General features: G+C 52.5%; 1 protein-coding gene and 1 long non-coding RNA gene across 4 annotated transcripts in view; one reads left to right on the top strand and one right to left on the bottom strand.

The window, feature by feature from the left end:
• Positions 1 to 25,157, top strand: part of INPP4A (inositol polyphosphate-4-phosphatase type I A) — a 73,200-nt gene that overhangs the window by 31,993 nt on the left and 16,050 nt on the right. The window contains exons 17-24 of one of the 3 annotated variants that reach the window (XR_009544051.1): positions 3,123 to 3,295; positions 4,095 to 4,218; positions 4,953 to 5,079; positions 5,371 to 5,511; positions 7,716 to 7,813; positions 10,046 to 10,158; positions 12,188 to 12,342; positions 21,008 to 24,484. Coding sequence is in view for 1 of the 3 variants with exons in the window: in XM_060168926.1 (XP_060024909.1) it covers positions 3,123 to 3,295; positions 4,095 to 4,218; positions 4,953 to 5,079; positions 5,371 to 5,511; positions 7,716 to 7,813; positions 10,046 to 10,158; positions 12,188 to 12,342; positions 16,109 to 16,289 (1,112 nt within the window). In the remaining 2 variants the exon portion in view is untranslated. Of the gene's footprint in view, positions 1 to 3,122; positions 3,296 to 4,094; positions 4,219 to 4,952; positions 5,080 to 5,370; positions 5,512 to 7,715; positions 7,814 to 10,045; positions 10,159 to 12,187; positions 12,343 to 16,108; positions 16,616 to 21,007; positions 24,485 to 25,157 lie in introns of those variants that run through there. The other 2 variants (XM_060168926.1, XR_009544052.1) reach the window with 2 other exon arrangements.
• On the bottom strand, positions 9,716 to 24,909 carry LOC132531240 (uncharacterized). Its single transcript, XR_009544054.1, has 3 exons — positions 24,325 to 24,909; positions 20,358 to 20,530; positions 9,716 to 10,150 (listed from the first exon to the last, which is right to left on the bottom strand). It is a non-coding gene; the product is annotated as an uncharacterized LOC132531240 (long non-coding RNA).

Here is a 25,157-nt window from a genome sequence, read left to right as displayed (position 1 = left end):
TTTGCTTTCAGCCCCTCAGTTTCTCTCCCCAGAAACGTTAGTTTGGTCACGAGCAGGTCTCCAGCTCCGGTTCCCTGGGCCCTCCCCAGCACCTCCCCTGGCCCGGGCCTGGCTCCTTCCCGAAACCTGCCTCTGGACTCCCAGTCCCCCCAGCTTAGCTGCAGGACAGGTCGGTGCCTTCTCGCTGCGCTGTCTCCCCCGAGCCCCGTGGCGGTGACCGTCCCCAGCAGTTAAGGCCGGGAAAGGGGGTGGCGGCCTCATGACCCTGGCCCGAGGCAGCTCGGGGCTTTCCTCGGCTCTGCGAGCCCTGCAGTTCGTAGAGCCGAGGGGAGGTCTAGTGGGTTCCCGGGCAGCACTCGGGCAGCCTGGCTTGTACAGCTCTCCTCGTCTTCTGTGAGCTCTGTCACTTCCAGAAGCTTTGGTGGCCTGTCCACAGTTGATGTCAGATGGACTAAAAGGTCCCCTGCCAGGGGTTCCTTTAGCTTTTCCCACAGAGCTGTATTTAGTCTGAGTTAGAACACGCCATTTTCTCTCTCTCTCTCTCCCTACTTTCTCCTTTCCCTCCCCTATTAATGAGAAAAAAAAAAAATACACAAAGCAAAGCTACCTAAAGTAGCACAGTCCTGGACTGGCCACCCGTCAGTGCATGTTGCAGGTGAGCAGTGAGGTCGGGAGCTTGCCCCACAAGGGGCATCGGCTCCAGCACGAAGGGTGCTGCTTAGGCACTGGTGTTTTTTGTTCATTGCCAGACTTTCTCGATGTAGGAGGCAGAGTAAACCCCTTCACCAACCCTAACGTCCCAGACACCTGTACTTAACTAGGTTCTGGTAGAAATCTCATCACTGTCCCTGAAATTTATTTTGTTTGGAAGTTCTGAAGTTTGGTTTCCCCTCGCGTTGACCCAAAATGTATTAATCCCCAATGACTCTTCGCTGCGTAGTCAGATGTGTGTACGAGTGGCCATTCTTTTTGTGTGGCTGGGAAGACACTTAGCCTTTCTGAGGCTTTCCTTACCCCTATTACTAGTCCTCTCTCTGTGGATTAAGTGAGAAAACAGAGAGTGAGGCACTCACAGGTGTTGATTTAAGGGCTGGTTGATGCTCTCATTGAACTCCGGAGCCATCCAGACACGGCTGAGCCCTTCTCTAGGCGGACATCAGGCTCAACTCCCGCCCAGGGCCACATCTCTTCTCCGGAACAGACCCTGAGTGCTTTTTTTTAAACCATTCTTCCAATTCTACAGTTTTTTTCAGTGTCTTTTTTTTTTTTTTTTTGGTCTGGTTTGTTGTTTTTTCTCTAATGCAGCAAAACTAAGTCATTCTTATGTGGATTTTGTTTAAACAGAAGTAGGCAGAGTAAAAAATTGTATGCAGAGGGCTTGCTCAGTCACATAAGACCACTTGTATATTCTGATCATTTTCAGGTTAAAATGATCATGAGCTGCATAGTGATTACATATATATATTCAGGTTAAGTGGAACAGAAAGTAAAATTGGCAACACTTGCTCTAAGAGCATTTACTTCTGAGGTGAAGCGTAGTCTTAATGACTGCCTACCTTTCCCCAAACTACTTGGCTATTAAAACTTAACGCCCATTGGCCTTTTCTGACAGTTGTTGAATATAATTGACATGGATTCAACAGAGTTCTTCAAAGAAACAAAAACATGGTCTCTGAGAATTTTAGGGGAAGAAAGACGTGGATATTATCCACAACAGTCACCCCGTTTCACCGCGAAGGGCCCCTGTGGCTGAGGGGTCAGGGGACCTGCCCACGGCTCACCCACCACTGCTCAGTGGCAGCTGGGGCCTGGGACTCACATTTTCCACTCCTCCATGCAGGGTTCTTTTCCACTGTGATTTATTTGTCAGGACCTTTTTGCTGTAGACTTTCTAAATGTAAGCCTGCTTTTTTCCACTAGAGGTAGAAATCCTTGTCCGCGTACAGTGTGTCTGCATATACACTTAGATCATTTCCAAATTTTGAATGGCTACGTAGACTTGAAAATCTGCGTTGACCAAACACTGAGTGCAGGGAAGTCCTTTTGTAGGTTTTAGGCATTTCTCTGAATTTGTTTCTCAGCAAAGCGTGAAGCACACAGTTTGAGAGAGCAGAACCACAGCTCCCTTCTCTCTTTTTAAGATTCTGTTTATCTGAGACGGAGCTGACCATCCTAGCAGCTGCACTGCTCACGAGGCCAGGTCCTGTCCTGAGTGGGGCGACGGCCACGGGCATCCTGTGACCCGCACGCACCCCATCCTACGAGGGTGTCCTGCCCGGGCTGCACACCACTGCCTTCGCCGCGCTCCGGGTGGGCGCACCCAGTGGTGATGATCCAGTGCCTATTTCTGGGCTTGGTGGCCTGTTAAAAAAATATAACTGATGGGGGCATGTCTTTTCTCGTCTAAATGTCTTCCAAATAGGAAGGACCAAGAAGAGCCAAAGCCAAAAATACCTTTCACTCTGTTTTTCTCCCCTGAGGTTCTATTTTTAAAAAGTTGTTTTGGTACAGGGTCAAAGTTTCCTTATATTCCAAAAACAGAAAAACCCCACTAAGCCAGGAATAGGGGGAGTCTGGCAGGAAGGTGGCGGCGGGGAAGAAAGCGCAGGAGGCGGGGACGCTGAGGGCTGCGGCTGCGTAGGCGGGGAGGGTCCTTCCGCAGTCGTGGGTGGGGCCTGCGCCCGCGGCGCAAAGGCTCGGCCAGGCTGGGTTGGCCTTGCTCCGGAAGCCCGGGGCTCTGCCTCGCCACCTGGATCAGAGAAACCAGACAGCAGGTACCCCGCGAGGGATGGCGGTGCCGGGAGGCACTGGCCTCCGCAGACACAGTGTGTTCTTGCTGAGTCATGACTCCCAGAGCTCGCTGTCATCTTGCTCGAAAGGAACAGTCGGGGCCGTGAGTGTGTAGAGTCCCCAGAGGGGGTGTCGGTGGTCCCCGAGGTGGGCTGATGGTGCGTTTGCTGGAGAAGCTTCAGGCTAGGAGGGCAGAGACCGGGGCTGAACTTGGCGCCACTTCTGGGCCGTGCGGAGGCGGGAGGGGCAGGCGGGGTGGCCGGGCCGGTGCGGGACTGGGGGCCGGGGGCCTTCGAAGCGCCACCTTCTGAGCCGACCGCCCCTCGTGCCAGGTGAGTGGAGCGAGGCCCTGTACCCCCTGCTGACCACCCTCACGGACTGCGTGGCCATGATGAGCGACAAGGCCAAGAAGGCGATGGTCTTCCTGCTCATGCAGGACAGCGCGCCCACCATCGCCACCTTCCTGAGCCTGCAGTACCGCCGCGACGTGGTCTTCTGCCAGACGGTAGGTGAACCTGTCCCTCTCTGCCGGTGAGGAAACCAGCGTGGCGCTTTGCCCTCCCGCCTGTGGCTTTGCCCGTGTGGCCTGAGGCCTGGGTGTTGGCCTTGGAGGGAGGGGGAGGGGAGCTGCTGGATCGCAGGTGTTCAGTACAGTCCGGCTTCACACCTGCTCCCTGGGAACCTGCCCCAAGGAGCCTGGGGTCACACCGGCCCTGGTGCCACCTTTGTTCTTCCCTGCAGAGGAGTTCATTGAGGGAAGACGCGCAATCTGTTTTCTGGTTTATAAAGCAGCAGGTATTAGGCCCGCTCAGGCACAGCTCTATTCCGGTGATTTCGATTTCCCTTCAGAGGAGAGAAGAGCTTAAATGAGCATCACCAGTGTTCAGGTGCAGTCATCTGATTAGCAGAGTGAACGCTGGCAGAGGCTTGGTGGGTTCCGTGCGGCCTCCTGTCCCCACGAGGCCGGGGCTGTGCACGGGGCACCCTGTTCTCCGCTCCTGCCCCTCGTCGTGAGCACCCCGCTTTCCAGCCGGCGCTGCTCTGGATCTTCGGGCATAGAGGCCTTTCCTTTCACCGTGGGGAAATCATTCTGGGCTTCCAGAAGGTTCTGGCCCAGGAGTGACCCCAAGGTCGGGTCGGAAGCTGAACCAAAACCAGACGGACCTTTGGAAGCGAGCCCTCCAGTGGCCTCTGCACTTCTGGTCCCAGCCCCCGAGGGCGAGGGGCCGCCGCAGGCAGAGCAACGCGGGTGCAGGAACCGGGGCGGGCCAGGCGCGAGGTGAGGCGGTGTCTGTTCCCTGCAGCTGACGGCGCTGATCTGTGGCTTCGTCATCAAGCTGAGGAACTGCCTGCACGACGACGGCTTCTTGCGGCAGCTCTACACCATCGGGCTGCTCGCCCAGTTTGAGAGCCTGCTGAGCACCTACGGTGAGCCGCCTGGGCTGGGCTTGGGAGAGCCTCCGTGTGTGGCCCCCTCTCGTCTCCCTGAGTGGTTTTCTGGTACACCGGTAACACGTACTGATGAAAATGTATCCAAACACCCCGATAGGTGACAACTAAAAAAAGCCCTATATAGTTACACACAGGCACACACACACACACACCCGCTTGTGGCCCATTTCTGCACCCACTAAATTATTAGAAGGAAAGTTGCTGGGTCACACAGTAGGAGTATTTTAAAAATTTGTTGGTATTTCCAAATTGTCTTATAAATGCTCTCTTCTCCTTACCTTCGTTTTCTGTTTATTTCTTCTTAGAAGGTAAAAACGGATAATTTTTTTTAAGTATCTGTTAATCTTTGGAGTTCTAAGACATTGAAGAAATATCAAAAGATCTAAAGAATACGGAAAGATCACAACACCTAAAGAGCCGGCTTTGCCTTCTGAGGTTCCCACGTGTAGGTCCCCCATCCCTCCCTTCGCCAGGAAAGGGCCGGGAGCTACAAGGCGTGGTTGCACCAGCTGCGCTTTTTAACGTGGCCATAGGACTTCAGTAGTGGGCTTTACGCACGGAGAAGTGAGGCACTTGGCCAGCCTCCCCCCAACTCTCACCGCCTCGTCACTGCCGCCCTGAACTCATCACTGTCCTTCATGGCCACGCTGAGTCCAGGGGAGAGCGCAGGTCCCCTCTGCCTGACAGCCCTTTCCCTCTCTTGCCTCCAGGGGAGGAGCTGGCCATGCTGGAGGACATGAGTCTTGGGATCATGGACTTGAGGAACGTGACCTTCAAAGTCACTCAGGCTACTTCTAATGCATCAACCGACATGCTGCCCGTCATCACAGGAAATCGGTAGAAATGTTTTTCTGATTCTCAGAACTAGCGCAGTTTTCATCTGTGTTCATCACATGTGATGCACGTTTCATTTTTGCTTTATTCCGTTGCATTCAGCTGGAAACGCTCATCCCAGCCCGCTACACTCATTTCACAGCCCTGTACAGGTCGGTGACCGGCAGCTAGGAGGTCTCTGAGCTGGGCCAGGCCGCTGTCCCGTCCTGAGGCCAGCAGGGCCTTCCTCTCCGTGCTCGCCTGTCTCGCATCTCCCTGTCACAGGCCTGACCCTCCTCTTCTTCTGCATTTCAGGGATGGCTTTAACGTGCGGATCCCCCTGCCGGGCCCCCTGTTTGACGTCCTGCCCCGGGAGATCCAGAGCGGGATGCTGCTGCGGGTACAGCCCGTGCTCTTCAACGTGGGCATCAACGAGCAGCAGACACTGGCCGAAAGGTGCGTGCCGGGCCACCTCTGTGGGCCAGGGGCTGCATCCGTCGGTCGCTGAGCTGCTGGAGAGCGTGTACTTAGTCCTCTTCGGGCTCCGAGGGCCACCTGGACTTTGTTATCCCTCCTTCCTTTAAGTTCAGCCACATATTGGGCTCGTCTTTGGTGCTGGAACACAAAGATGAACCAGACGAGGTCCGTGTCCTCGAGAGACTTGGGCTGGTAGCAGAGAGAGGTGGCTGCGAGGATTAAGATGAATGCAGGGAGTAGGGGCCCTAGTGAGGTCTCAGGGGGTCTGGGAGGGCTTCCTGGAAGTGGGTTTTAAAGAGTAAGTAGGAGTTGGTTATATGAGGAGGTGGAGGAGAGACCTGGCGTCCCAGGCCAAGGAGCCTGAACAGAGGCAGGTGGGGAGAAGCCACATGGGGCCGGAGGCTCAGGTAGCAGGCAGCAGTGAGCAGAGGTGAGGACGGAGAGGCCTGGATGGCAGGCATGGAGCCACACCTTGGTCCTAAAGGCCTGTGCCTCGTAAACTCCTCCAGGGTCACCTGCCAGGCAGCAGGGAAGAGTCACGTGTGCCCACATGTGCAAGAGTGTGTGCAGGTGTTGGAGAGGAGGAGGGGATTGGGTGTGTGTAGCTTCTAATGACCTTCTGTTGGTACGTGAAGACCTTTCCTGTCACGTCATTACATGCATGTGATCTACGTGTTTTAGAACTGAAAGATATCTGAAAGTTCTTGCTGTTAAGGACATGTGGTCTCCAGGAAGACATGCCATATTCCTGTCGAGCCTCTGAGCCCAGTGGTCAGTGTCCATCGATCCCCAGGTGTAGGGTCCTCCCCACACGGTCGGAGACCTTTCAGTGGGACAGGACACCATCAGAGTCACATCTGAAGAAGGTCATCTGCCGGCCACGTGCTGGAAAGATGTGAGGGGCCAGATGTGACGAGGGGGTTGTCGGGAAGAGTCCGGGCCAGAGGCGGTGACCTGGGTCAGGCAGGGGCAGTGCAGATGGGAAGGGACAGACTGGAGAGCCGAGACATGGTCTTCAGCGGGGCAGGTGTGAGAGGCGACAAGGAGAGGAACAGAGCAGGCCTCTAGGTGGGTGGTGAGTAGCTGGTCCTAACAGGGAGAGGGGTCATGCTGGGGGCAGGTGGAGAGCTGGCCTTAGGCTGAGGGCGCCAGCCCAGGAAGCAGAGATCCGGAAGGTGTGGCCAGAGGTGAGGTGCCCACTTGAGGGAGAGCGGGCAGTGTTGGGGCCCCAGGAGGAGGTAACATCCCCTGCGTCTGGCAGCCGCTGTTCCTGACTGCAAGAGTGGTTTCTGAAAAAGGTGTTTCTGGAAAGGCTTCTGCAAAGGGTTGAGGCCAGGCCAGATTGGAGTGAGCAGAGGGCCAGGTGGCGGAGGACATGGCAGTGGACGGGGGACACGGGAGGCAGGGTCTGTGCTCTGCTTGCTTGTCTGCTCCTAAACCAGGCCAGCTCACCTGTGTCCCAGGGTGACCCCCAGGGAGCAGGTGCCTGGAGGAGAAAAAGGCATTTTGGGCATCAGGGGTGGTCGGGTTGCGGTGGACCCACAGAAGGGCATCCTGCCCCCCGAGGGATGACTTTGGGACTGTGAAGAGGCTGCCATGCACGGAGGTCGCTGGGCAGGAAGTGGTGGAGGGGGCGTGCATCCAGGCCTGGGACTCCAGGGCTGCGTGTTTGATGAGCACCTGCGCCTTCCTCACGGGTGGCTTCCCTCCCGACTCCCCGCGGGCCTGGCTCCCTGTGTGGTGAGGGGAGGGCTGGGGCCCTGCACTCCATCCAGCAGGAACAGCTGGTCGGGTCTGGTCATCCAGCAGCAGGGCGACTTCCGATTTGAAGATGGGCCTGTCCTGATTCCCCAGCCAGAGCCCCACTGCCGGCCCCACTCCCGGGCGCCTCCGGGGTGGGAGGACGGGGACCCGGGGCCGCGCGGCGGGGCTGCGCAAGGGCCTGGGTGTCTCGCAAGCATGCCTGTCACAGGTCACGCAGGGTTCCTGCTCATGAAACGTATTCAGACTTGTCACCAACACGGGAGAGATGACCTTAAGCTTGGGGGGAGGAACGTGGCTTAGAATCTTGACGTGCGCCATAAGGATCGAGAGAATCGACATCGTTACCTTTAACGCGGTCACCGTGGCGCTAGAGACAGCGACATTAGCCAGCTAACGGTGTCCCCCTGTGACCTCTGAAGGTTTGGCGACACGTCTTTACAAGAAGTTATCAACGTGGAGAGCTTGGTGCGGTTAAATTCCTACTTCGAGCAGTTTAAGGAGGTTTTGCCAGAGGATTGTAAGTATCTCTTCACCGCGGCAGGTCCCCACCCGCTGTTTTTCGTCCCTCGAGGGGTTTGAGGTTTGCTTAGCGACCTTCTGATGCTGACCACCCCCCTGCCTCCCGCCCTGTCACCAATGTGGTCGGCTGCTTTCATGCCCGGGGTCACCGTGCAAGACACGAAGGGGCTGAGGACAGACCCTGGGGAGGGCTCGCGTGGAGGCTGGGCCAGGTGGGCGCAGAGCCGAGGGGCCCCGCTGGCGTCTGAGGGGCATCTCACAGTCGCCGTGTGGCGAGGCTGCAGTGGCGCGGGTGGGTGACCGCGCTGCACGGCCTCGAGTGGCCGGAGGCCGGCAGGGACTGAGGGCTGGCACGTGGGGAGGCAGGAAACACGCCTGGAGCATGGGGGATGGAAGGGTCTTAAAGGCCCGAGCGAAGGGGCTAGAACAACAGGCCTGCGAGATGCCAGAGGATGGCGGGACTGGAGATCCTGCAGGGCCAGGTCGGGGCCCGCGAGCGAGTGGGGGGACATGGTGTGGGCACGGGAGCTCAGGCGGGAGGCCTCAGTCTCCCCGTGAACTGAGGGCGTGAGCCCAGCACTGGGCTTGGCGGCCGTGAAGGGGGCTTGGGACGGGTGCTGTTGGAGCCGTCGAGGCTCTGGCACTGACCACACATCGGAATTCACTGGAGAATCTGGGAAAATCCTCTTGCCAGGGGCCCAGCTCAGAGTGTAGAGGGCGGGGCCTCGGCCTCGGGAGTTTAGAAACTCCCCGGGTGATCCCCGTGTGCTGCACCAAGCTCGAAAGTGACGACGTTTAAGAGTCAGTAAAATGCTTCTCTGAGGACTCAGCTGAAGGATCCCAGATACCAGGTCATCCTTGTGTTCTTCCACAGTGATCACAGTGACCAGTGACAGATTTGTCAAGTCCTTGCATGTGCCAGGCCTTCTACACACTTCCCATGAATTATCTAACTGATCCCACAGCAGCCTTGGGAGGCGGGCTTGGTTTCATACCCATTTGACATATAGTGACACTGAGGCATGGAGGGCAGGTCCCCCAAGGAACCTGGGTCAGGCCAGGTGGCCTGTGGCCAACACCCACCTTCCGACTGCTCTGGAGGCAGGGACAGTGCCGGCTGCCCAGGCTTGGACTGAGAGGACGGGAGCGTGTGCTGGGCCAGCCCCCTGGCTAGGGCGCCCTGAGACGGAAGGGCCACGCTGGGGGATCAGGAGCCTTGTGGTCAGGAAGGGGGAGACTTGTGCTCAACGTTTTGGAGGGCGGCAGTTTCCAGTGAGACGTGGCCCCAGGGGTAAAGGCCCGGGAAGGGCGAGGCCTGCGGGATCAAAAGCCGGTAGCACTGCCCACGGCCCAGGACGCCGGGGGTGCCGCAGCCCGCGTGGCCCTCAGCCCGGTAGTTACGCTCGTCCGCGAGGCTGAGGAGATGGGGCCCACCAGCAAGCGCCCCCAACTCTGCTGGGGCGCCAGTGTCGCTAACTGGGCCAGAGGTCAGGTCGTGCGTCTCCTCCAGGAGGCTCTGGTTCACAGCCTCTGGGTTCCCACAGCCCCGTCACGCGCTGAACCCTCTGGCCCGGTCCCCGCAGCAGCGTGAAGTGGTTGGCACGGGATCCTGCGTGCACCGGGGAGGTTGTGCGGTGGAAACGGGTGCATAGTTTCATCCCACAGTTGGTGGTGATTTGCGGGTTCAGGCCCCCTGGCTGTTTTCCGTAGATGTGACCTCGAGGCTCTTCTGTTCTCCTCTGGTGGTCCTGGTGTTTGAAAATCCCAGGCTTCTGAGGTGAGGTGGTCTGACTGATCTTCCAGCTGGAGGGGTCCTGGAGCGGCCTGGACACTGTCGCGGTGGAGGAGGCTGCCCTTCCCACCTCCCCCAAGGGTGGCGGCCCCAAGCATCCTCCAGCCCTGGCGGCAGTTCTGAAGACCTGATGGATCTCCCTCCCTCCCTCCCGTTCTCGATGATTCGAGCTCCCCCTCCAGCCCCTCGAAAGAACTGAAAGGAGGCCAGGTGGTTGCCCTTTGCAGGTGGCACTGAAGTGGCAGTGAAAGTAACGGAGTGCTCCCCGTGCTGGCCACCAGGCCCAGTCCCTGAACACAGGCCTCCCTTCTTGCTTCAATCACACTGAACCTCCGGCTCCGGCCGGGACTCATCCTTTGGCCGTTTCCGGCGGCGCTGGCTGCCGTGGGCTAAGTCCCCGTGGGCGGCCCCAGCTCCACGACCCCGTCTCTCTTCCAGGCCTACCTCGATCTCGGAGCCAGACGTGCCTGCCGGAGCTGCTGCGGTTCCTGGGTCAGAACGTGCACGCCAGGAAGAACAAGAACGTTGACATTCTCTGGCAAGCTGCTGAGGTGAGGGAAAAAATGTTAATAACAACAACAAATTAAAACCTCAGCCAGGAGTGAAGAGAACAGGTTTCTTCATAAGGACACAATGAGAGTTGCTCGTGAGTTGCTTACTGTAGGGCTGCCTGAATTCTGATAAGCCTGACACGGAGTCTACCCCCTCGGACGTGGAATAACCAGGCTGATGACAGCTGTCCCCTTCCGAAGCCCGCACGGTGATAACCAGCTAGAGCTCACGACCTGCTGCATCTCTTAATAGGTTCAAAGGGAGATCTCTGGGACCTTTGCCATCTCTTTAAACAATATTTCTAGTACACTGCTGCTCAGATCTCCTCATTTCCCCTGAAGACCTCAGATACTTTCTCACCAATTTGTTTGTGGAGTTCCTGCTCTGAGCCCGGGTATCAGAGCAGTTTCACAGCTCGTCATTCACTCACCCCTGATGAGGGGACCTGTCCACACTGGGACTCACACACAGAGTTGGAATATTATTAGTCGGGCCTAATTCACACGTGGGGAGACCCGCCAGCACCCCGAAGTGGCTGATAGCCCCCCCACAAAGACTGGTGCTGCCGGCTTCCCTCTTGTGCAGGGATGCACCTGTGGCCACCCTGCTGCCCCCTCCAGAACCTCATGGAGCTCTGGATCCACCATCTATGAATGTAACTTTCTTTGACCCTATTTTTAGTTTGGTTTATGCCACGCGTCTGGGTCATGAACTCTCCAGCCTGTGGAATTTAGTGAGCACGTCCCCGTTCACTTCATCAGTTATGATTTTATTAATTCACTCTTCACCTAGCTCAGGGGCTGCTTAGAATCTTTAAAAAAATTTTTTTGTCTGTTCTCACAAGATGCCCATCTTCCTCCTGACGGTCGTGGCTGAACTTGCTTGGGTCCTTTCTGTCTTGTCCTCCTTCAGACACAGCGCTTGGGACCACACTGTGTCCTCTGTGGAGCGGCATCCGTGGCCGTGGCTGCGTGGTCTCGGCTGGGGCCTCTTGGCCCGAGGAGCAGGCACGGGGCCGTCTGCAGGGCAGCCTGCAGCGCCTCTGGTGTTCTTCTGAGAACAGCAGGTCACGGAGCCCACTGGCGTTAGGTCACATGGTTCTTCGTGAGATACCCGTGGTGTTCTCACAATGCAGCATCTCCTACAGGTCCACAGGCCCTTATCTGAAGCTCTCGTGGGCAGGTGTTTTAGAATTCCCAGGGCTCCACGTTTCAGAAAGGTGATACGGTATACAGTTGGTACCTAGGCGTGTGATAGGGTGCACATCACCTGTGTGTAACGTGCACGTGGATGATTTCACATCCCCAGGGGATCTGGGGCAGCACCCTGGAATCAAACTCCTGAATACTGTCTTACTGAAAAGTATGAATATGTATACAAAATGGGATAAATAAAAATTGTAGATAGTTTGACATCCGCTCAAGAGCTGGTCATGTTGCCAAACAAGGCTGCCACAAACTTTATACCAAAAAAAAAAAAGTCTTTTGTTCTAGGGCTTTCTCGATTCGGGGACTGTGTGCCTAGGATTGCTCCCAGTAATGCAGAGCAAATGCTCCCAGGTGTCCTTCCATGGGGAGACGAGGTGCCCTGAGGCGGTCTTTTCTCAGCAGGGGGGTTGCCCTCCACGGGAGCCCCTCACTTGGGAGGGGAGGTGCACCGGGCCCTGTACCAGGGCCCCGGGTCGAGCTGGAGGGGAGCCTGGTGGGCAGGAGGTGGCCACAGGGAAGTGGGTCTGCTGAGCTGTTCCCACCTGTGCAGACAAGGAAGCGTGTAGAGACCAGTGGGTCTGTGCTGTCACTTCCAGAAAGGCCTAGAGACTTGGCGGGGGCTGGGCATCCTGGGAGTTCTCTGACCTACCCCAGGGGGTGGGCAGCAAAGGGCTGGTCCGGGCAGAGCTGGGAATGTGGCTGAGCAGACAGCGGGGCCCCCGGGAGGCAGCAGCGTCCTGTGGGAGAGGCCCCGGGAGGTGGCCCGGGGCAGCGACCTGTCCCGTCTCCCCCTAAGTAAAGCCTGCCTTCCCGTTGGCAGATCTGCCGCCGCCTCAATGGGGTGCGGTTCACCAGCTGCAAGAGCGCCAAGGACCGCACGGCCATGTCGGTGACACTGGAGCAGTGCCTGATCCTGCAGCACGAGCACGGCATGGCCCCGCAGGTCTTCACGCAGGCCCTGGAGTGCATGCGCAGGTGAGTCCCCCGGGCCCGGCGGCCGCGCTCTAGTTTGGCTTTGGAAAATTCCTCCACGTCTGCCGAGTCAAACTCCGGGCCCATCACATCCAGTGTCCTCTTTTGAGTCAGGGGGAGAAAAGAGCCGGCACTGTGTCTGAGTGGGACCGCACTGAAGCGGGCGAGCCGAGGCAGCGGGGAGGGAGGTGGTGAGCTCGGAGGCGGCCGTGTGGCTGCCCTTTGGTGCCCGGTGTGCCCCGGCCACTCATCTTGCTGTGGGTGCGACTCAGAGCCCGGGCATCCCAGCAGGCCCCGGCTGTTCCCATCCCGCGTTGTCTCTTTTCAAACCGAGGGGAGACCGAGCGTCCCCAGGCTGCGCCGGTTGGCTCCGCTTCTCCCAGTGGTGGGCTGGGTTTGCTTTCACGAGCCCGGTGTCCAGTGTTTCCTGGCAGCAGCCCCTCCCCTGTCCCTGTGCCGTGGCCACCTTGCCCTAATGATGTTCTGATTCCGAGGCAGCAGGCGTGTTTGCAGGATGAAAGCTGGGACTAAAACTCTGTCCGCTGCCGAGCGATGCCTTGTTTCCGGCACTGCCGGGGAGCACCTCCCCTCACATACCAAAAGAAAGGATAAGAAACCTGCTCCTCCTGTCTTCTTCCATGTGGCCGCCAATGCTGTTCTAGTCTCGTTTCCAAGTCACTTCTACTGAATGTTCTGTACCATTTGTCCTCTCACCAAATTCTTCAAAGCATTCAATTCTCTTATCCTTTCTGTATGTCTCTGCCGTTTCACCTTCTCACAGTCTTACACGAAAGTGATGCCTGAGCGCCTGCCTCTTGACAGTAGCGTTTTGTAGAACTGGAACCGTTTGTTCCTGTTTGGTCTTTCCAAGTTCACCCAAACCTCGTGACCTCAGGGCTGCCTGTTGATGCACTTTTAGAAAGTTCACACTCTCCCTGCCTCGGCCTCAGGGAGGCGGTGGGGTCTCAGTGTCCCTGGTGCGGTCAGCTGCGAGGTGGAGGGGAGGACCGCGCTCGTGAGACGCAGGCCGCCGGCCACAGAGAGACGAGAAAAATGGAGGGACACAGCTCTAGCTGTGGGGCAGATACTAGGATGAGGTCCGTGCCGTAGGCGTGTGACAGGCGTACAGTTGGTACCCCTCTATCCAGTCTTGGCTTCGTGAACACATTCGATGAAAACAACTGTTTGTTCTGACTGCGTCTGAGCACAAAGGTCTGGGGAGACCAGGGAGCAGGTGGCTCCTTAGACACACGGGTGGCCCCATCTGCCGGCCTGCAGCCCGCCAAGGGGCTGTGGGCAGTTACCCACACGTGCACAGGTGAACTGGGAGGCTTGCAACACACGAGGCACGCTCACAACTTTGATCACGTGGGTTTCCTTGTAGGAAAATCAGAAAATCCACATAAGCCCCTACCCCAGTGACTCCCGCACCAGCCCATAGCCCACAGGACAATTCTCCGTATTCCTGCTACTACAAGGAACACTGCTAACATCCTGATGCATGTTCAGATACATACGTATGAGTGTGAGTGTGCCTAACCCACACATTGGTCAACTTGCCCAGTCCCTGAATAGTACACAAAACATATGCACAAACAGATGCAGTTAGATGTGTAATTCTGCCCACTGTTTTAGTCTGCTGTTCTCAGTTAATGTCTTGTGAGCCTTTCTCAGGTTCGTGAATGTGGGCCTCATCGCGCTTAGCACACCATAATGTACCCAGTTTGCTGTCCTTGAATCTTTAAGCTGTGTGCAGTGTGCCCGCACTTTAAATGAGGGCGCAGTGAGAACCCCTGTGTCTCCTCCCGCCCACGTCTGCCCTGCTGACTCCTTAGGTTAAAGGGTGTACACCCTTGTAAGGCCTTTAATACAAATCGACAGGTTGTTCCCATACCAGTCACACCCAGTGTCCCGGGGGCCTGCCCACCCACCCTCTGGGTAATCATCCTGCCACTGCCCTGGGCGCTTCTGAGCCTGGGAAGTCGGCCTTGCTTTCCTACATTACGGCAGGGACCCCGGGATCCTGAGTAGGGAAGGACCCTCCTCCCACGGGACGGGCATCATTCCCTTGGCCTCCCTCTGCTTCTCTGAAACCCCCATCTGTGTCCAATCATGGATGTCTTTTTTAAGTTTATTTAGGTTTTTCTGAATTTTCTAAAACCTCTGCCGTGAACATATGTTACCTTAGTAATCGTTGAAGAAGTTATTCAAAACCAAAGCAAAGCTCGATGCCACCTCGCCTCTGCCGCCCTCGGGATCCTCAGAGCACCAGCCCCGGGTGCCGTGCTCGCCACCCTTGTCCACCCGACCTCATGCATTTGTTTCCGTGTGACACTGTTACCCGCCCCCCCCCGCCCCCACTTCTCTGCTTTTTGGATTATCCCGTGTGGGGAAGACGTGTCAGCTCATAGGCTGCAGGCCCCAGGTGGCTGGTCGGTAGCTGGTGTTTCTGGCTGCGGCGTGGCCAGGAGCCACGGGGCAGCCCGGAGCCCTAAGGAGGCAGCAGGCGGTTTGGCCATGCCCTGCGGTGGTTCTCTTGCTTTCTGGCTTGCGTCTTGCCCGACGGAGGAGCAGAGCACGCAGGCAGCGGGGTGGGGCGGCTGGGGGCAGGTGGGCTGGGGGAGGGGCAGGGCTGACACTCAGCTGTCTTGTGTCCTGGAGGCCCCGGGTGAGCACTGGCCAGTGCGGTGCTAGCAAGTGCTTGACAGCCAGCTCTCTCCAAAAACAAAAACAAAACCTGATCTGTCTGGTTTGCCAATTTCTGTGGCATAAACGCTCCCGCCAGCGCCTGTTTCAGGCCGCCGAGCGACACCACGGGCCAGGGAGCTGGGAAGAGATGCGCACGCTTGGCTTTTGCCGTCGGAGCCCATTCCAGCTCCCTGCTGGTGGTGCCCCTCCGTCCCCAGTGCAGGGACCGAAACACAACAGTGGGCCTTCCTAAGTAGCCCCAGTGGCCCCCGAGACTGCCCTGGCCGGGGTCGTGACCCCGTGATCAGTGCTCGTGGCAGGAGAAGCGTCCCCCCGTGAGAATGGCACATCCAGGGTCCTCCGGGAGCCTCACCTCAGCACATTTCTTCGGTAGCACCAAAGGGGGACAGACCCCCAGTTTCCAGTGAGCTGGGTTGGACTCCATTCTTGGTAGACCCCATCTCACAGAACGATGACTTGGAATGGTAGCTCACGCCCTGCCGCTGTGCAGCCTAAAAGCCAAGGCGAGTCTGGTGAGGGCTCTGCCTGCAGTTGATACTGAAGGGAAACGGTTATCGTGTGAGTGTCTAATCAGGAGGCAGCTTTGGCGAAATAAGTTGCACCACCTGCCGCTCAGGCACCTGTGAGAAGGTCAAACGCCCCGATGGTTCTTCATGTTCAGCTTGCTCTTTGGAGTCCACGTCTGGCCGCATGTGCGAGCATGGCAGGGCAGCATGGCGTGTGCTTGGCAGCCGAGGGTGTGAACATGGAAAACCATTTAGTCGGCCTACACGTGTTTGTTTTCAGTAGATTACAGTATTTTCTTATTTTCCCTTCTCTTTCTCTCCTGTTTTTCTTGTAACTGTGCTCGTTTTGTTTTGGTATCCCTTTTACACCCTTTTCTGCATATCATCTTTTTCTTTGTGTTGTGGCTTCATTCCATGTTTTTTTAAATCTTATCTTTTGGTTCTCCTCTTTTTTCCCCACACTTTTGAGAAAATCCATTGCATGTATCTCTCCTTTTCCTTTATTTTCTTTCCCTTTTTCTTTTCCTTTCTCCCAACCTTCTTCCTTTTCACAGCATTGGAACACGGGAGGTAGTCACCCAGAAGAACTTGAGCGGCCTGGTGCCCATCCGAGACTTAAGACTAGACCCCAGCCTCCTCTGTTCCGTCCCTTTACTAGCTCTGAGCCCCAATTTACTGATTGCGTGGCTCTTCCTGAGCGTAGCATACCTGGTGGCCAAATTGCGTTGCAAATGAATATCGTTATGAGAAATTAACAAATCACCAAAAAAAAGTGCCAGACATGTCCAGCCACCGTGTACCCGACTGGACAGAAGGAGCGTGTCAGAGCATGGTCCGCCGAGATGTATTTCATGCCTTACAGTTTGACATTTTGTTGTTCTGAATTGTAAACACCTGCCAAATTATTTCACCAAGAGGATGTGTTCGTTTAAATTCTGTAGAGTTTTCAGTGCTTGTAACATGTTCTTACAGAGCTCTGTTACTGCTTTGTTTAGCTGGCCTGGAATTACTTGTACCAAATCTCTTACCTTCTGATGTAAAACTATTTATTACCTGTATTATCTCTTGTGCCCTGTTTCCTAGAGAGAGGAATTCTGTCAGGAAAGAATTTGTATATTTGATACTATTCTTTAAATGTACTGCTAACCTTTCCTTTCCTTTTGAAGAGAAATGAAAAGTGTAGATGCTTTCTAACTGGCTCATCTAGATAAACCTATTTAATAGGACATGTACTTTCTGCTTTCATTTCAAAGCGTAGTCCCTGAAATTATAGTAGCAAACAGTTTGCAGAATTATAACATTTCCTTGCTTACGTTACTATTTCCAAGTTGGGATGACACAAAGCTGTGAGGATGGTAGCTCACTGTATCAAATCAGGCACATAAAAATAACATATTGCATGTGGCTTTAGAATTACTCTTTTAAATCTTTGTCATTAAACTGATCCAGGAACAAATGCACAGAGTAGCAAAAGGCTGTTGAAGTTAGATACATTTATTTTTCTTGAAATAGCATTTTTCATCCAAAAAAAACCCTGCTGCTTTAATTCCAGATTCAAGTCCAGATACCTTTTCTCTCTTACAAATCAAATACGGTTAATTATGAAAAAAAATCAAAATTTACCAAAAAATAAGGTCCACTTTTGGGCAGTTGTGCCAGATGGAGGTGTGGGAGAGAAAAGGCCACTTTGGTTTCTGTTCTTATCGCTCTTAATTTTAACACGGCAACGTCTGTAAAATGGGAGGATTTGTAACCTTAACATTCCTGTGTGGAAAACGGTGGCTAGACACCTCTGAAGGCAGCAGAGTAGATGACAGGGAACCCCACAGATCCTGCATAAGAAACGGGCGGTGGCTTCTCTGTTTTCCAGCTCCGATTATGTTGTGCTTCTGTTTTGGCCTCCAGCTGGCTTTCCCATATATTGCATTTTATGGAAGTGGATTTCTTTTCACCACTCTAGAAACACTGGAGTGAATTTAGAGAAGCTGGCTTTTCCAGAAACTTTACCCCCAGCCATGCACGCAAACCCAGTCCACCACAAAATCTGGCCTCTCCATTCCCTCCCCCAGACTTCCAGAACTGACTCTGGGGTTTCTCTGGTTTGGCCTCAGATCTGAGTCTGGGTTCCGGGAACTGTAGAGGCAGTTACGACTGCAGAAGCAGTGGGTGACAGAGGGCAGGTGCAGACTTTAAATTCTAAGATGAAGGGGCATCCTCCTCCCCGCTGTGTCCTAGACCTGAGCACTGGGGGAGCCTGGGGCAGCTGAGTCCACTCTCCTCACAAGTGCAGTGTGGTCGCTCTGTCTTTTCTAGAATGAGGTGGCTGCTCTGTGGCGCAGCTCCTGACATCTGTCAGGAGGGAGTCTCTCTTCAGATGCCAAGTGACTGGTGGTGTTAAGTTGTAGCAACATGACACTAGTCACAGGTGAGGTCCTGCCAGCCTGTGACTCTTGTGGAGAGGTGTGTCCACCACTTGTCCTCCTCCACATCAAGGTGTACAAGTCGACTTTCTGAGACCATCTCGTTCCTTTATTGGAAAGAGGGCAGGCAGGGCCTACGGTTCACGTTCCATAGCTCCTAGCCTGTTCTGGGTAAAGCACTCCTGCCGCCCCCGGGGTGACACATGCTGTGCCCGCCTCCGGGCTGGCAGAGACCATGCGCAGATGAGGGAGGCCCTTCTGACCCCACAGAGTGTCCCCTCCTCTTCCCGGGTGCCACCGCCCGCCCAGCAAATGGGGGCCGCGGCCAGCTAGACAAGCGCCCCCCCCCGGCACCCCCCGCGGGGCCTCACGGACATCATGGCCTGTCCCCAGCTGTCTGCCCCCGACTGTCATGGTGCCCACCAGGCCTTCCTGTAGGCTTGGCTGCTAAGATAAGAGAGAAATGGATGGAAGGAGAGGGGCTAAGATTCTTGGGGTTTCTCTTCAGGGGTGGGTCAGGAGGTAGTACGTTCTAACGAGGTGAGATGGAGACAGCGCACCACGAAATCAGACGAGGCTGGGGGTGGTGGTGGTGCTTTAGAATATCTGAGCAAGGAAGCTCAGCGTGCCTTTGAGCTGAGTTTTCATGTCGCCAAGGCCTTACGAAGTCAGGCTAAATATATATTTGAAATCTTTCCTGCTTTAGTAAGTAACAGGCAGGATAAAACAAAGATGGGAAGATGATTCAAGAAAGGGGAGTCACTGATACTTGGTGAAGGTTTTCAGTTGCTTTTGAGCTAATGCTAGCGCTGAGGCAGTGTCAGCGCAGGTGACTAGATGTTCAGGGTCACCAAGACACTCGTGTCCAGATGAGTTCTGAAGGGGAAGATCCCCTCCAGAAAGGAAAAACAGAGCTGTCACTAAAATTAGTTGCCACTTGGGGTTTCAATTTTAATTTTTTGTTTTAAAAAATAGATGTCCTTGAAATAATTTATCGATATAATAAAAAAAAATCATGTAGCTTTGAAATAATTAAATCCCTCTTTCTAAAAATCTATCCAAGGCCACCTCGGTGTGTACTATAGACTCCTAAAAATAATGCAGCTGTTGTGAGGGATCAAAGTATTCTGCCTTAGGACGCAGGCTGGCCCCTGCGGCAGGAAACACCAGTTACCACAGCTCGGGCTTGCCTCTCTCCACAACTCAGGCCCCAGCCCCAGGCTGGAGCTTGTCTAAACACTGGGTGATAGAGTCAGCGTGTGATCAGCCTCATTAGTCAGATTTTGTAAACTCAGTCCAAATTCAAACATTTGAGGGAAAATAAGCACAATTTAAAAATAAAGTGTAATCTTGACTGTAATTTCATGTGTAGTATATATTCAGCCAGCTAAACCAGTAATCAGCCTCTTTAACATGTAAATAAAAAGGTAACGTCACAGTTCACAAATTCTTCTTCGTTCCTCAAAGCAGTTTGACATTTACTACTGATAGGTAGTTTTTGAAAAGTGTGTACCTTTCTTTGTAAATGGAGAAGCCATATCTGAAGTAGTCCAATAATGTAAGAGCTTCCAAAGATTAAAGAAGCATCTATATAGCTTCTGCTTTAAACGGAGTATTTTTATCTGATTATTGGATGTTAGACCCACACGGTCTTTACTTACTCTAGGGCTCCCTGCTCGTATGGCCTAGGCGCTCAGTGAGGATGACACACACGTAGCTGAGGGCTTTGAGGCTCTCGTGACAAGAAAGCATATCTGAGTTACTAAATTACTTAATATAACAAGCAGGTGGATACTTTTCTAAAATACCCGAGTTTATCTTCTGAATAAAATCACTGTCTTACCAAAAATATTTTTCATGTTCTTGATAATGAGATTGTCATTTTCACTTTAAAAGGCTTGAGCAATTGCCACTGATATTTTTTTAAAATGCATGACATAATGGACTTCAGACAACTTGAAATATTTTTTTTAAATCACTGTTTCTTGGTAACTGCAGATTTTACATCTCATAAAGGGGATTTTGTACTAAATTTAATAATTAGTTGATTTAACTGCTAGTCTTAGAATAATATAAAACTATGAACTTACACTGTGCTATACAGGAAGTCATTCCTATTTAGAATCGCTTTTGCCTGTGAATCTCATGTCTATCGGAACGTTTCCCAGAGAGCTCCCCTGAGGCTCCCGTTCGGGAATGTGAGGCCTGCCTGACAGCTCATCCTCCTGTTGAGCATTCGCTTTGCCCACTGGGTTGCCAATGACAACCCTTGATCAATGCAGCAGCGGAAGAGGCTGGTGGCAGGTTCTCTAGGGAGGGGCCCCTGTGGGCTCTCACTGGCTCAGTGGCACTCCTGAGAGAGGTGACCACGAGGTCAGCTCACCTGGAGAAGGTGACCTCGGTGGGGTCACTTCTTCACGACGCCCCAGGGCTGAGAGCCATGTAGCCATCGCACAGCCCGCGGCACTGCTGTGTGCCCGGGACAGCTGTCTCCCAGGTTGAGACAGCATGTGACAGCCACCTTCTTAGCCAGATGGTTTTGCTACATGTTGAATTCTGCAAGGAAAATCAGCATGTTGAATTGGAGACGGTTAACAGCTGTTGCTAATATAGAAAAATGCAGCTTTTTAAAGGCTTTTGGTAAGAGTAGCACTTTTTCCATTTAAATTGCTATGTGACAGAACCTCTGAACCACTAGTTAGGATAGACCCCTCAGATAACCAGACACGAAATACATGAAACCGTTACCTTAAAAAAAAAAAAGGTTGTCCTCCACTTCGATACAGTGCTGCTTTTGGAAATGCAAACCTCGCAGTCCCATACAGCCTGTGTCCATCTCTGTGCTTCTTAATTGCCTTGTTCAGAAACGCGCCATCTTACGTGTGTATTGTCGTAAATGAGTCTGGCATCCATTTAAATTAATCAACCTTTCTTTTAATGCTATGAAAATAATCAGTTCATTTCATCTGAGTTTAAGTCTTTTCTTTTTTCCTTTTTTACTGCTGTCATTTCTTGTGCTTGTTTTTTCCCCAGTGAGGGTTGTCGAAGAGAAAATACAATGAAGAATGTTGGAAGTCGCAAATATGCGTTTAATTCCCTGCAGCTGAAGGCTTTCCCCAAGCATTACAGGCCTCCTGAAGGGACTTACGGAAAAGTTGAAACATGAACACACGGTTTCCTCTAATTAGCTGTTATGTAATAAATGTGGGTACCCTCTAGTGTCATATATGAATTCTTCAAGAAGACCTGAAGGATTGGTTTTTACTTTTATGTTTTTAAAACTATTTCACTAAAGAGTCTATAGAGCATGTTTTTTGCGTTGGAATCCATAGCAGGTAATGTTGGGCTCACTAGTGTGGAGAGTTAACAACTGCCCATTTAAACAGCCTTCAGCCATAACCACACAGATATCAACAGTTACCTGTATGAATCAAGCCAGGTGCGTCTGAAATGCTAAGACTTTCTAAAACGCCCACTTAGGCAGCTGCTCACCTAAGTTATTTTTCTACTGAGTAACTCAAAATTGAGCATTGATTTACAATCTACTTTTTAAAAATCTCCATGTAAAACAGTAAATAATAGTTTAAATGATTGGATCCCGGGCAGACCACTAAATGTTAAATGTTAAGGGAAGTTTTGGGGAAAGACGCTCGGTCTGTCTCATGCGGCCAGGGCGAGTGCTTCTGGTGCATCAGCCTGCCTGTAACAGCACGGGTGGAACCAGGAGTTGAAGTAAAGGCTGATAAATCAGCCTGAGGTAAGACTTACTAGAAGACAATACCTGCAAAGCCGCCCGCACAGTAGGGGCCACCCCTGTCCCTTAAAGAACAGGGTGTCTGCTCGAGGGCATGAGGCCAGCCGGCTCCTGTTGCCTTATGCCCCGTGTGTAGTCCACGGCCCCAGGGCACGTCTCCCCTTCTTCCCCAGGTCAGGACCTCGCACGTGGTATTGTCTGATGCCTCTCAGTCAACAATGGGGGATTTTGCATAGAGACAGTGGAAGCCTAAATATTTTCAAAATTGGTGTCCTCTGGTGGGTTTCCCAATTTTTTGTCTTCTAGAAGACAATACAATCATGTTCGAATGTCTGATGAAAGTGTCTTTTAGGTCTGCAATAATTGTTACTACTCATTCTGTTATGTAAGATGGCTGTTGAGAAAGTTGAGATATCTCCTAAAATGAGATTTTGAAAGGGATTAATGGACCATAAAACTTAGGAATTTCATAGAAAATTATGTCTGGTCATCTATTATAAGATGATGATGAGTCATCTGCACATAGCAGAGTTTTTTCTTAGTTTATATGTTTTTATCAATTGTTTTTATCATTATGTTTACATGTTATTTAAAAGGCTGTAAAAGAAATGTATGTGGCACATATTCATGATACTGATCCTAATGACTTGTGAACCCTTAGGAAGTTCCTTTACCTAAAATTCTAAATGCTATTCTTTGGGCTCCTCTAGAAATGCCACTTGGAAACACGTAACAGGCCTGGGCCTGGGGAGCTGAAGCACAGGCAAGACCACCCCTTGGCAGGGACAGAGGGTGGGCATCAGGTAAGGGTGGAACCAGGTGACCTTTCAGATCCTTTCCTCCTCAGAAGTCAGTGCACACCTGGAGCCTGCTGTCTCCTGACGCCCACTGGTGAGTGTGAACTGGTGTGGAGGGTGAGTCAGTGAGGGACCCTTGGTGCTCACCAACCCCTGCACAGCTGGGTTCACTGTGGAGGGCGGAGGTGGAGAAACGTGTCCCGCAAGCCCACTGCACAGGTGGCAGCAGGTGGTGTCAGATTCTCCTGCTGTGTCGATCCATGTGCAGAGACAGCTTCCAGTATGGCTGATTTAGTCTTTCACCTCCACCATTTCATTTAATTTGTCATTTTCTAGTATCTATATATTTCCATCTTTACTCATTTTAACATCATTTTTTAAAACTCCCTTGTATTTTTAATGTTACTCATACAACTTTCAGATTTTTTTTTTTTTTTTTGGTCTGAAGAGCATTACCTGCATTTACCAAAAGGGAATATAGCAAATGTTGTCATCTGTTAGCAGTTTTGCATGTGGCACCTTTATGTGAGTATTTTCCTAATTTTGGCTTCATGTTGGATCACCATAAAAGTCGAAGACTTGGCTAATCACGTAGAAAATATTCAGGTTTCAGTATTCCACCTGAGCGTTACTCCCCCGCTCCTGTGCGGTAGTCAGTCTCACGGCGGCACTGCACGATTACAAAGCTCGTTGAGTGGGGGCCACATTGCCCATCGTGGTGGCTGCAGGTACCCAGGTCACACGGGAGCTTTGAGTTTTCAGTTGGAGAAGGAAGGCAGTTGTACAGGTTCCCGTAAAATAGAGGTTCCATCAAGTGCTCCTTATATAAGGCACCCATTTAAAAAGAAACGTTGAGACACTGAAAGCTCAGATGTGACGTGGATTCTGTGAAAGCGTCTGCAGCACAGTTGCCTTTGGTTTCCTTTAAAAACGTACAAATACAGTATAATAAGTTTTGTCCCTACACAATTGTATTTGCCAGGCTTAGTGCATTAAGGTACTTTTATTTATTTGTTTTGGACAGTATTAATATATATAAACATATAGTTACCGTTTTATATATTCTTAGCTCATTCAAAGCCATGTATGCTGTAAATGTGCTAGTCTTTAGAATGACAATAAACAACTAACAAGATCATTAAACCTGGTCTGCCTGATTCATTCGGATACATTAGGAGGACTGGTTCTGTGGCCGGCATCTGGCTGGACCATCTGGCTGGACTGCTGGGCATTGCATTGAGTGCTCAGTGTTTGTAAACATGAGACATTTCTGTTTTATAATCCTGTTTTCACTTAGTTGGAAGTAGAGGGCAGTGAGGTGTGGGATTCAGCTTCAGACAGATTCGGATCCCTATCCTGTTCTGCCTTTCACTGGCTGGTGACTTTGAGCAGCTTGCTTGCCCTCTCTGAGCCTCCCTCCATGTGCTGAGTATGAAGTTGCTGCTTTTGCCCTTGGGCCCAGTGCACATCAGATTTTGCGTACACGCTGTAAGAGTGAAGTTCCTCCTGTCTCCCCCAGCCCTGTGGAGATGCTGCAGTTAAGCCTTCATGGCCAAATGCTCTGGGAGCTCCTCTTCTCAAATACAGACCCCCAGGCTGGGGAGCCTGACATGGGGCTCAGAACTCTCACTCCTGTGGGGGAACCTCTGCCATATGATTACTCTCCAGTTTGGGGGTCACCCACCCCCTCCCAGGGGTATGGGATTTGACTGTACTGCGAGTGTGCCCTTCTTACTGCCTCGTTGTGGTTCCTTCTTTACGTCTTTGGTTACAGAATATCTTTTTTGGTAGGTTCTTACCTTTTCTTATCGATGGCTGTTCAGCAGTTAGTTGTGATTTTGGTGTGCTCACGAGAGGAGGTGAGCTCAAGGTCCTTCTACTCTGCCATCTTGTCCCAGGAACCGAGGAAATTTTAATCCAGGGTCATTGTGCTCTCCAGATCATCGACCATGACCCACAGTGAGTATCAGAGAAAAATCCCCTTATGCCTCCAGCAGGAGAGAGAAGGAACCACTCGTGAGATCTGCGTGCTAAGTGTGGACACAGTGGGCAGTGTGAGATGATTGGCATCAAACGTTCCTGAGTGTTCGCTGCTGCTCATACCCTCCCACGTCCGTAAGTGTGGGTGGTGTCAACTCTGTGGGTTGCCTGGCCACCCGCTGTGTGACTTGCTGAAATGTCACTCCGTGAATGGTCTGATTCTTCATTATGTTGCATCTTGTGCTCGGCACACGTGCCTAGGGATCTCCCTTGGATAAATTCCTAGCAGAAATGTACAACTAAAGGATAATTTCAATGTTCTGAAATTTTTGAACTTTTAATACTACCAGAGTACTCCCATAAGCTACCACCTGGAGCACCACCTGCCTTTCCCTTTCTCATCGGAGCTGGGACGGCACCTTGTTTCACTTCCATTCCTTTGATTACTCTGAAACTGAACATCTTTTATACTTGTATTTGTGCTTCTACTTCTGTGACTTCGAGTGTACATCTTTTTCATATGACTGTTTTTAATACACAGTCTGTTCACTCTGTCACATTTTGTGGTCTTTTTAAACCTACTTGTCAGCTGTCTTTTCGTTTTGTTGATGGTAGGTAGGGGGTCTACAGAAGTGAAAAAATCTTATGTGGT

The sequence above is a fragment of the Lagenorhynchus albirostris genome, chromosome 13, assembly GCF_949774975.1.
Source record: "Lagenorhynchus albirostris chromosome 13, mLagAlb1.1, whole genome shotgun sequence".
Classification (NCBI taxonomy): domain Eukaryota; kingdom Metazoa; phylum Chordata; class Mammalia; order Artiodactyla; family Delphinidae; genus Lagenorhynchus; species Lagenorhynchus albirostris.
Note: the sequence above shows the minus strand (reverse complement) of the source record. Positions and strands in the feature narration are given on the sequence as shown.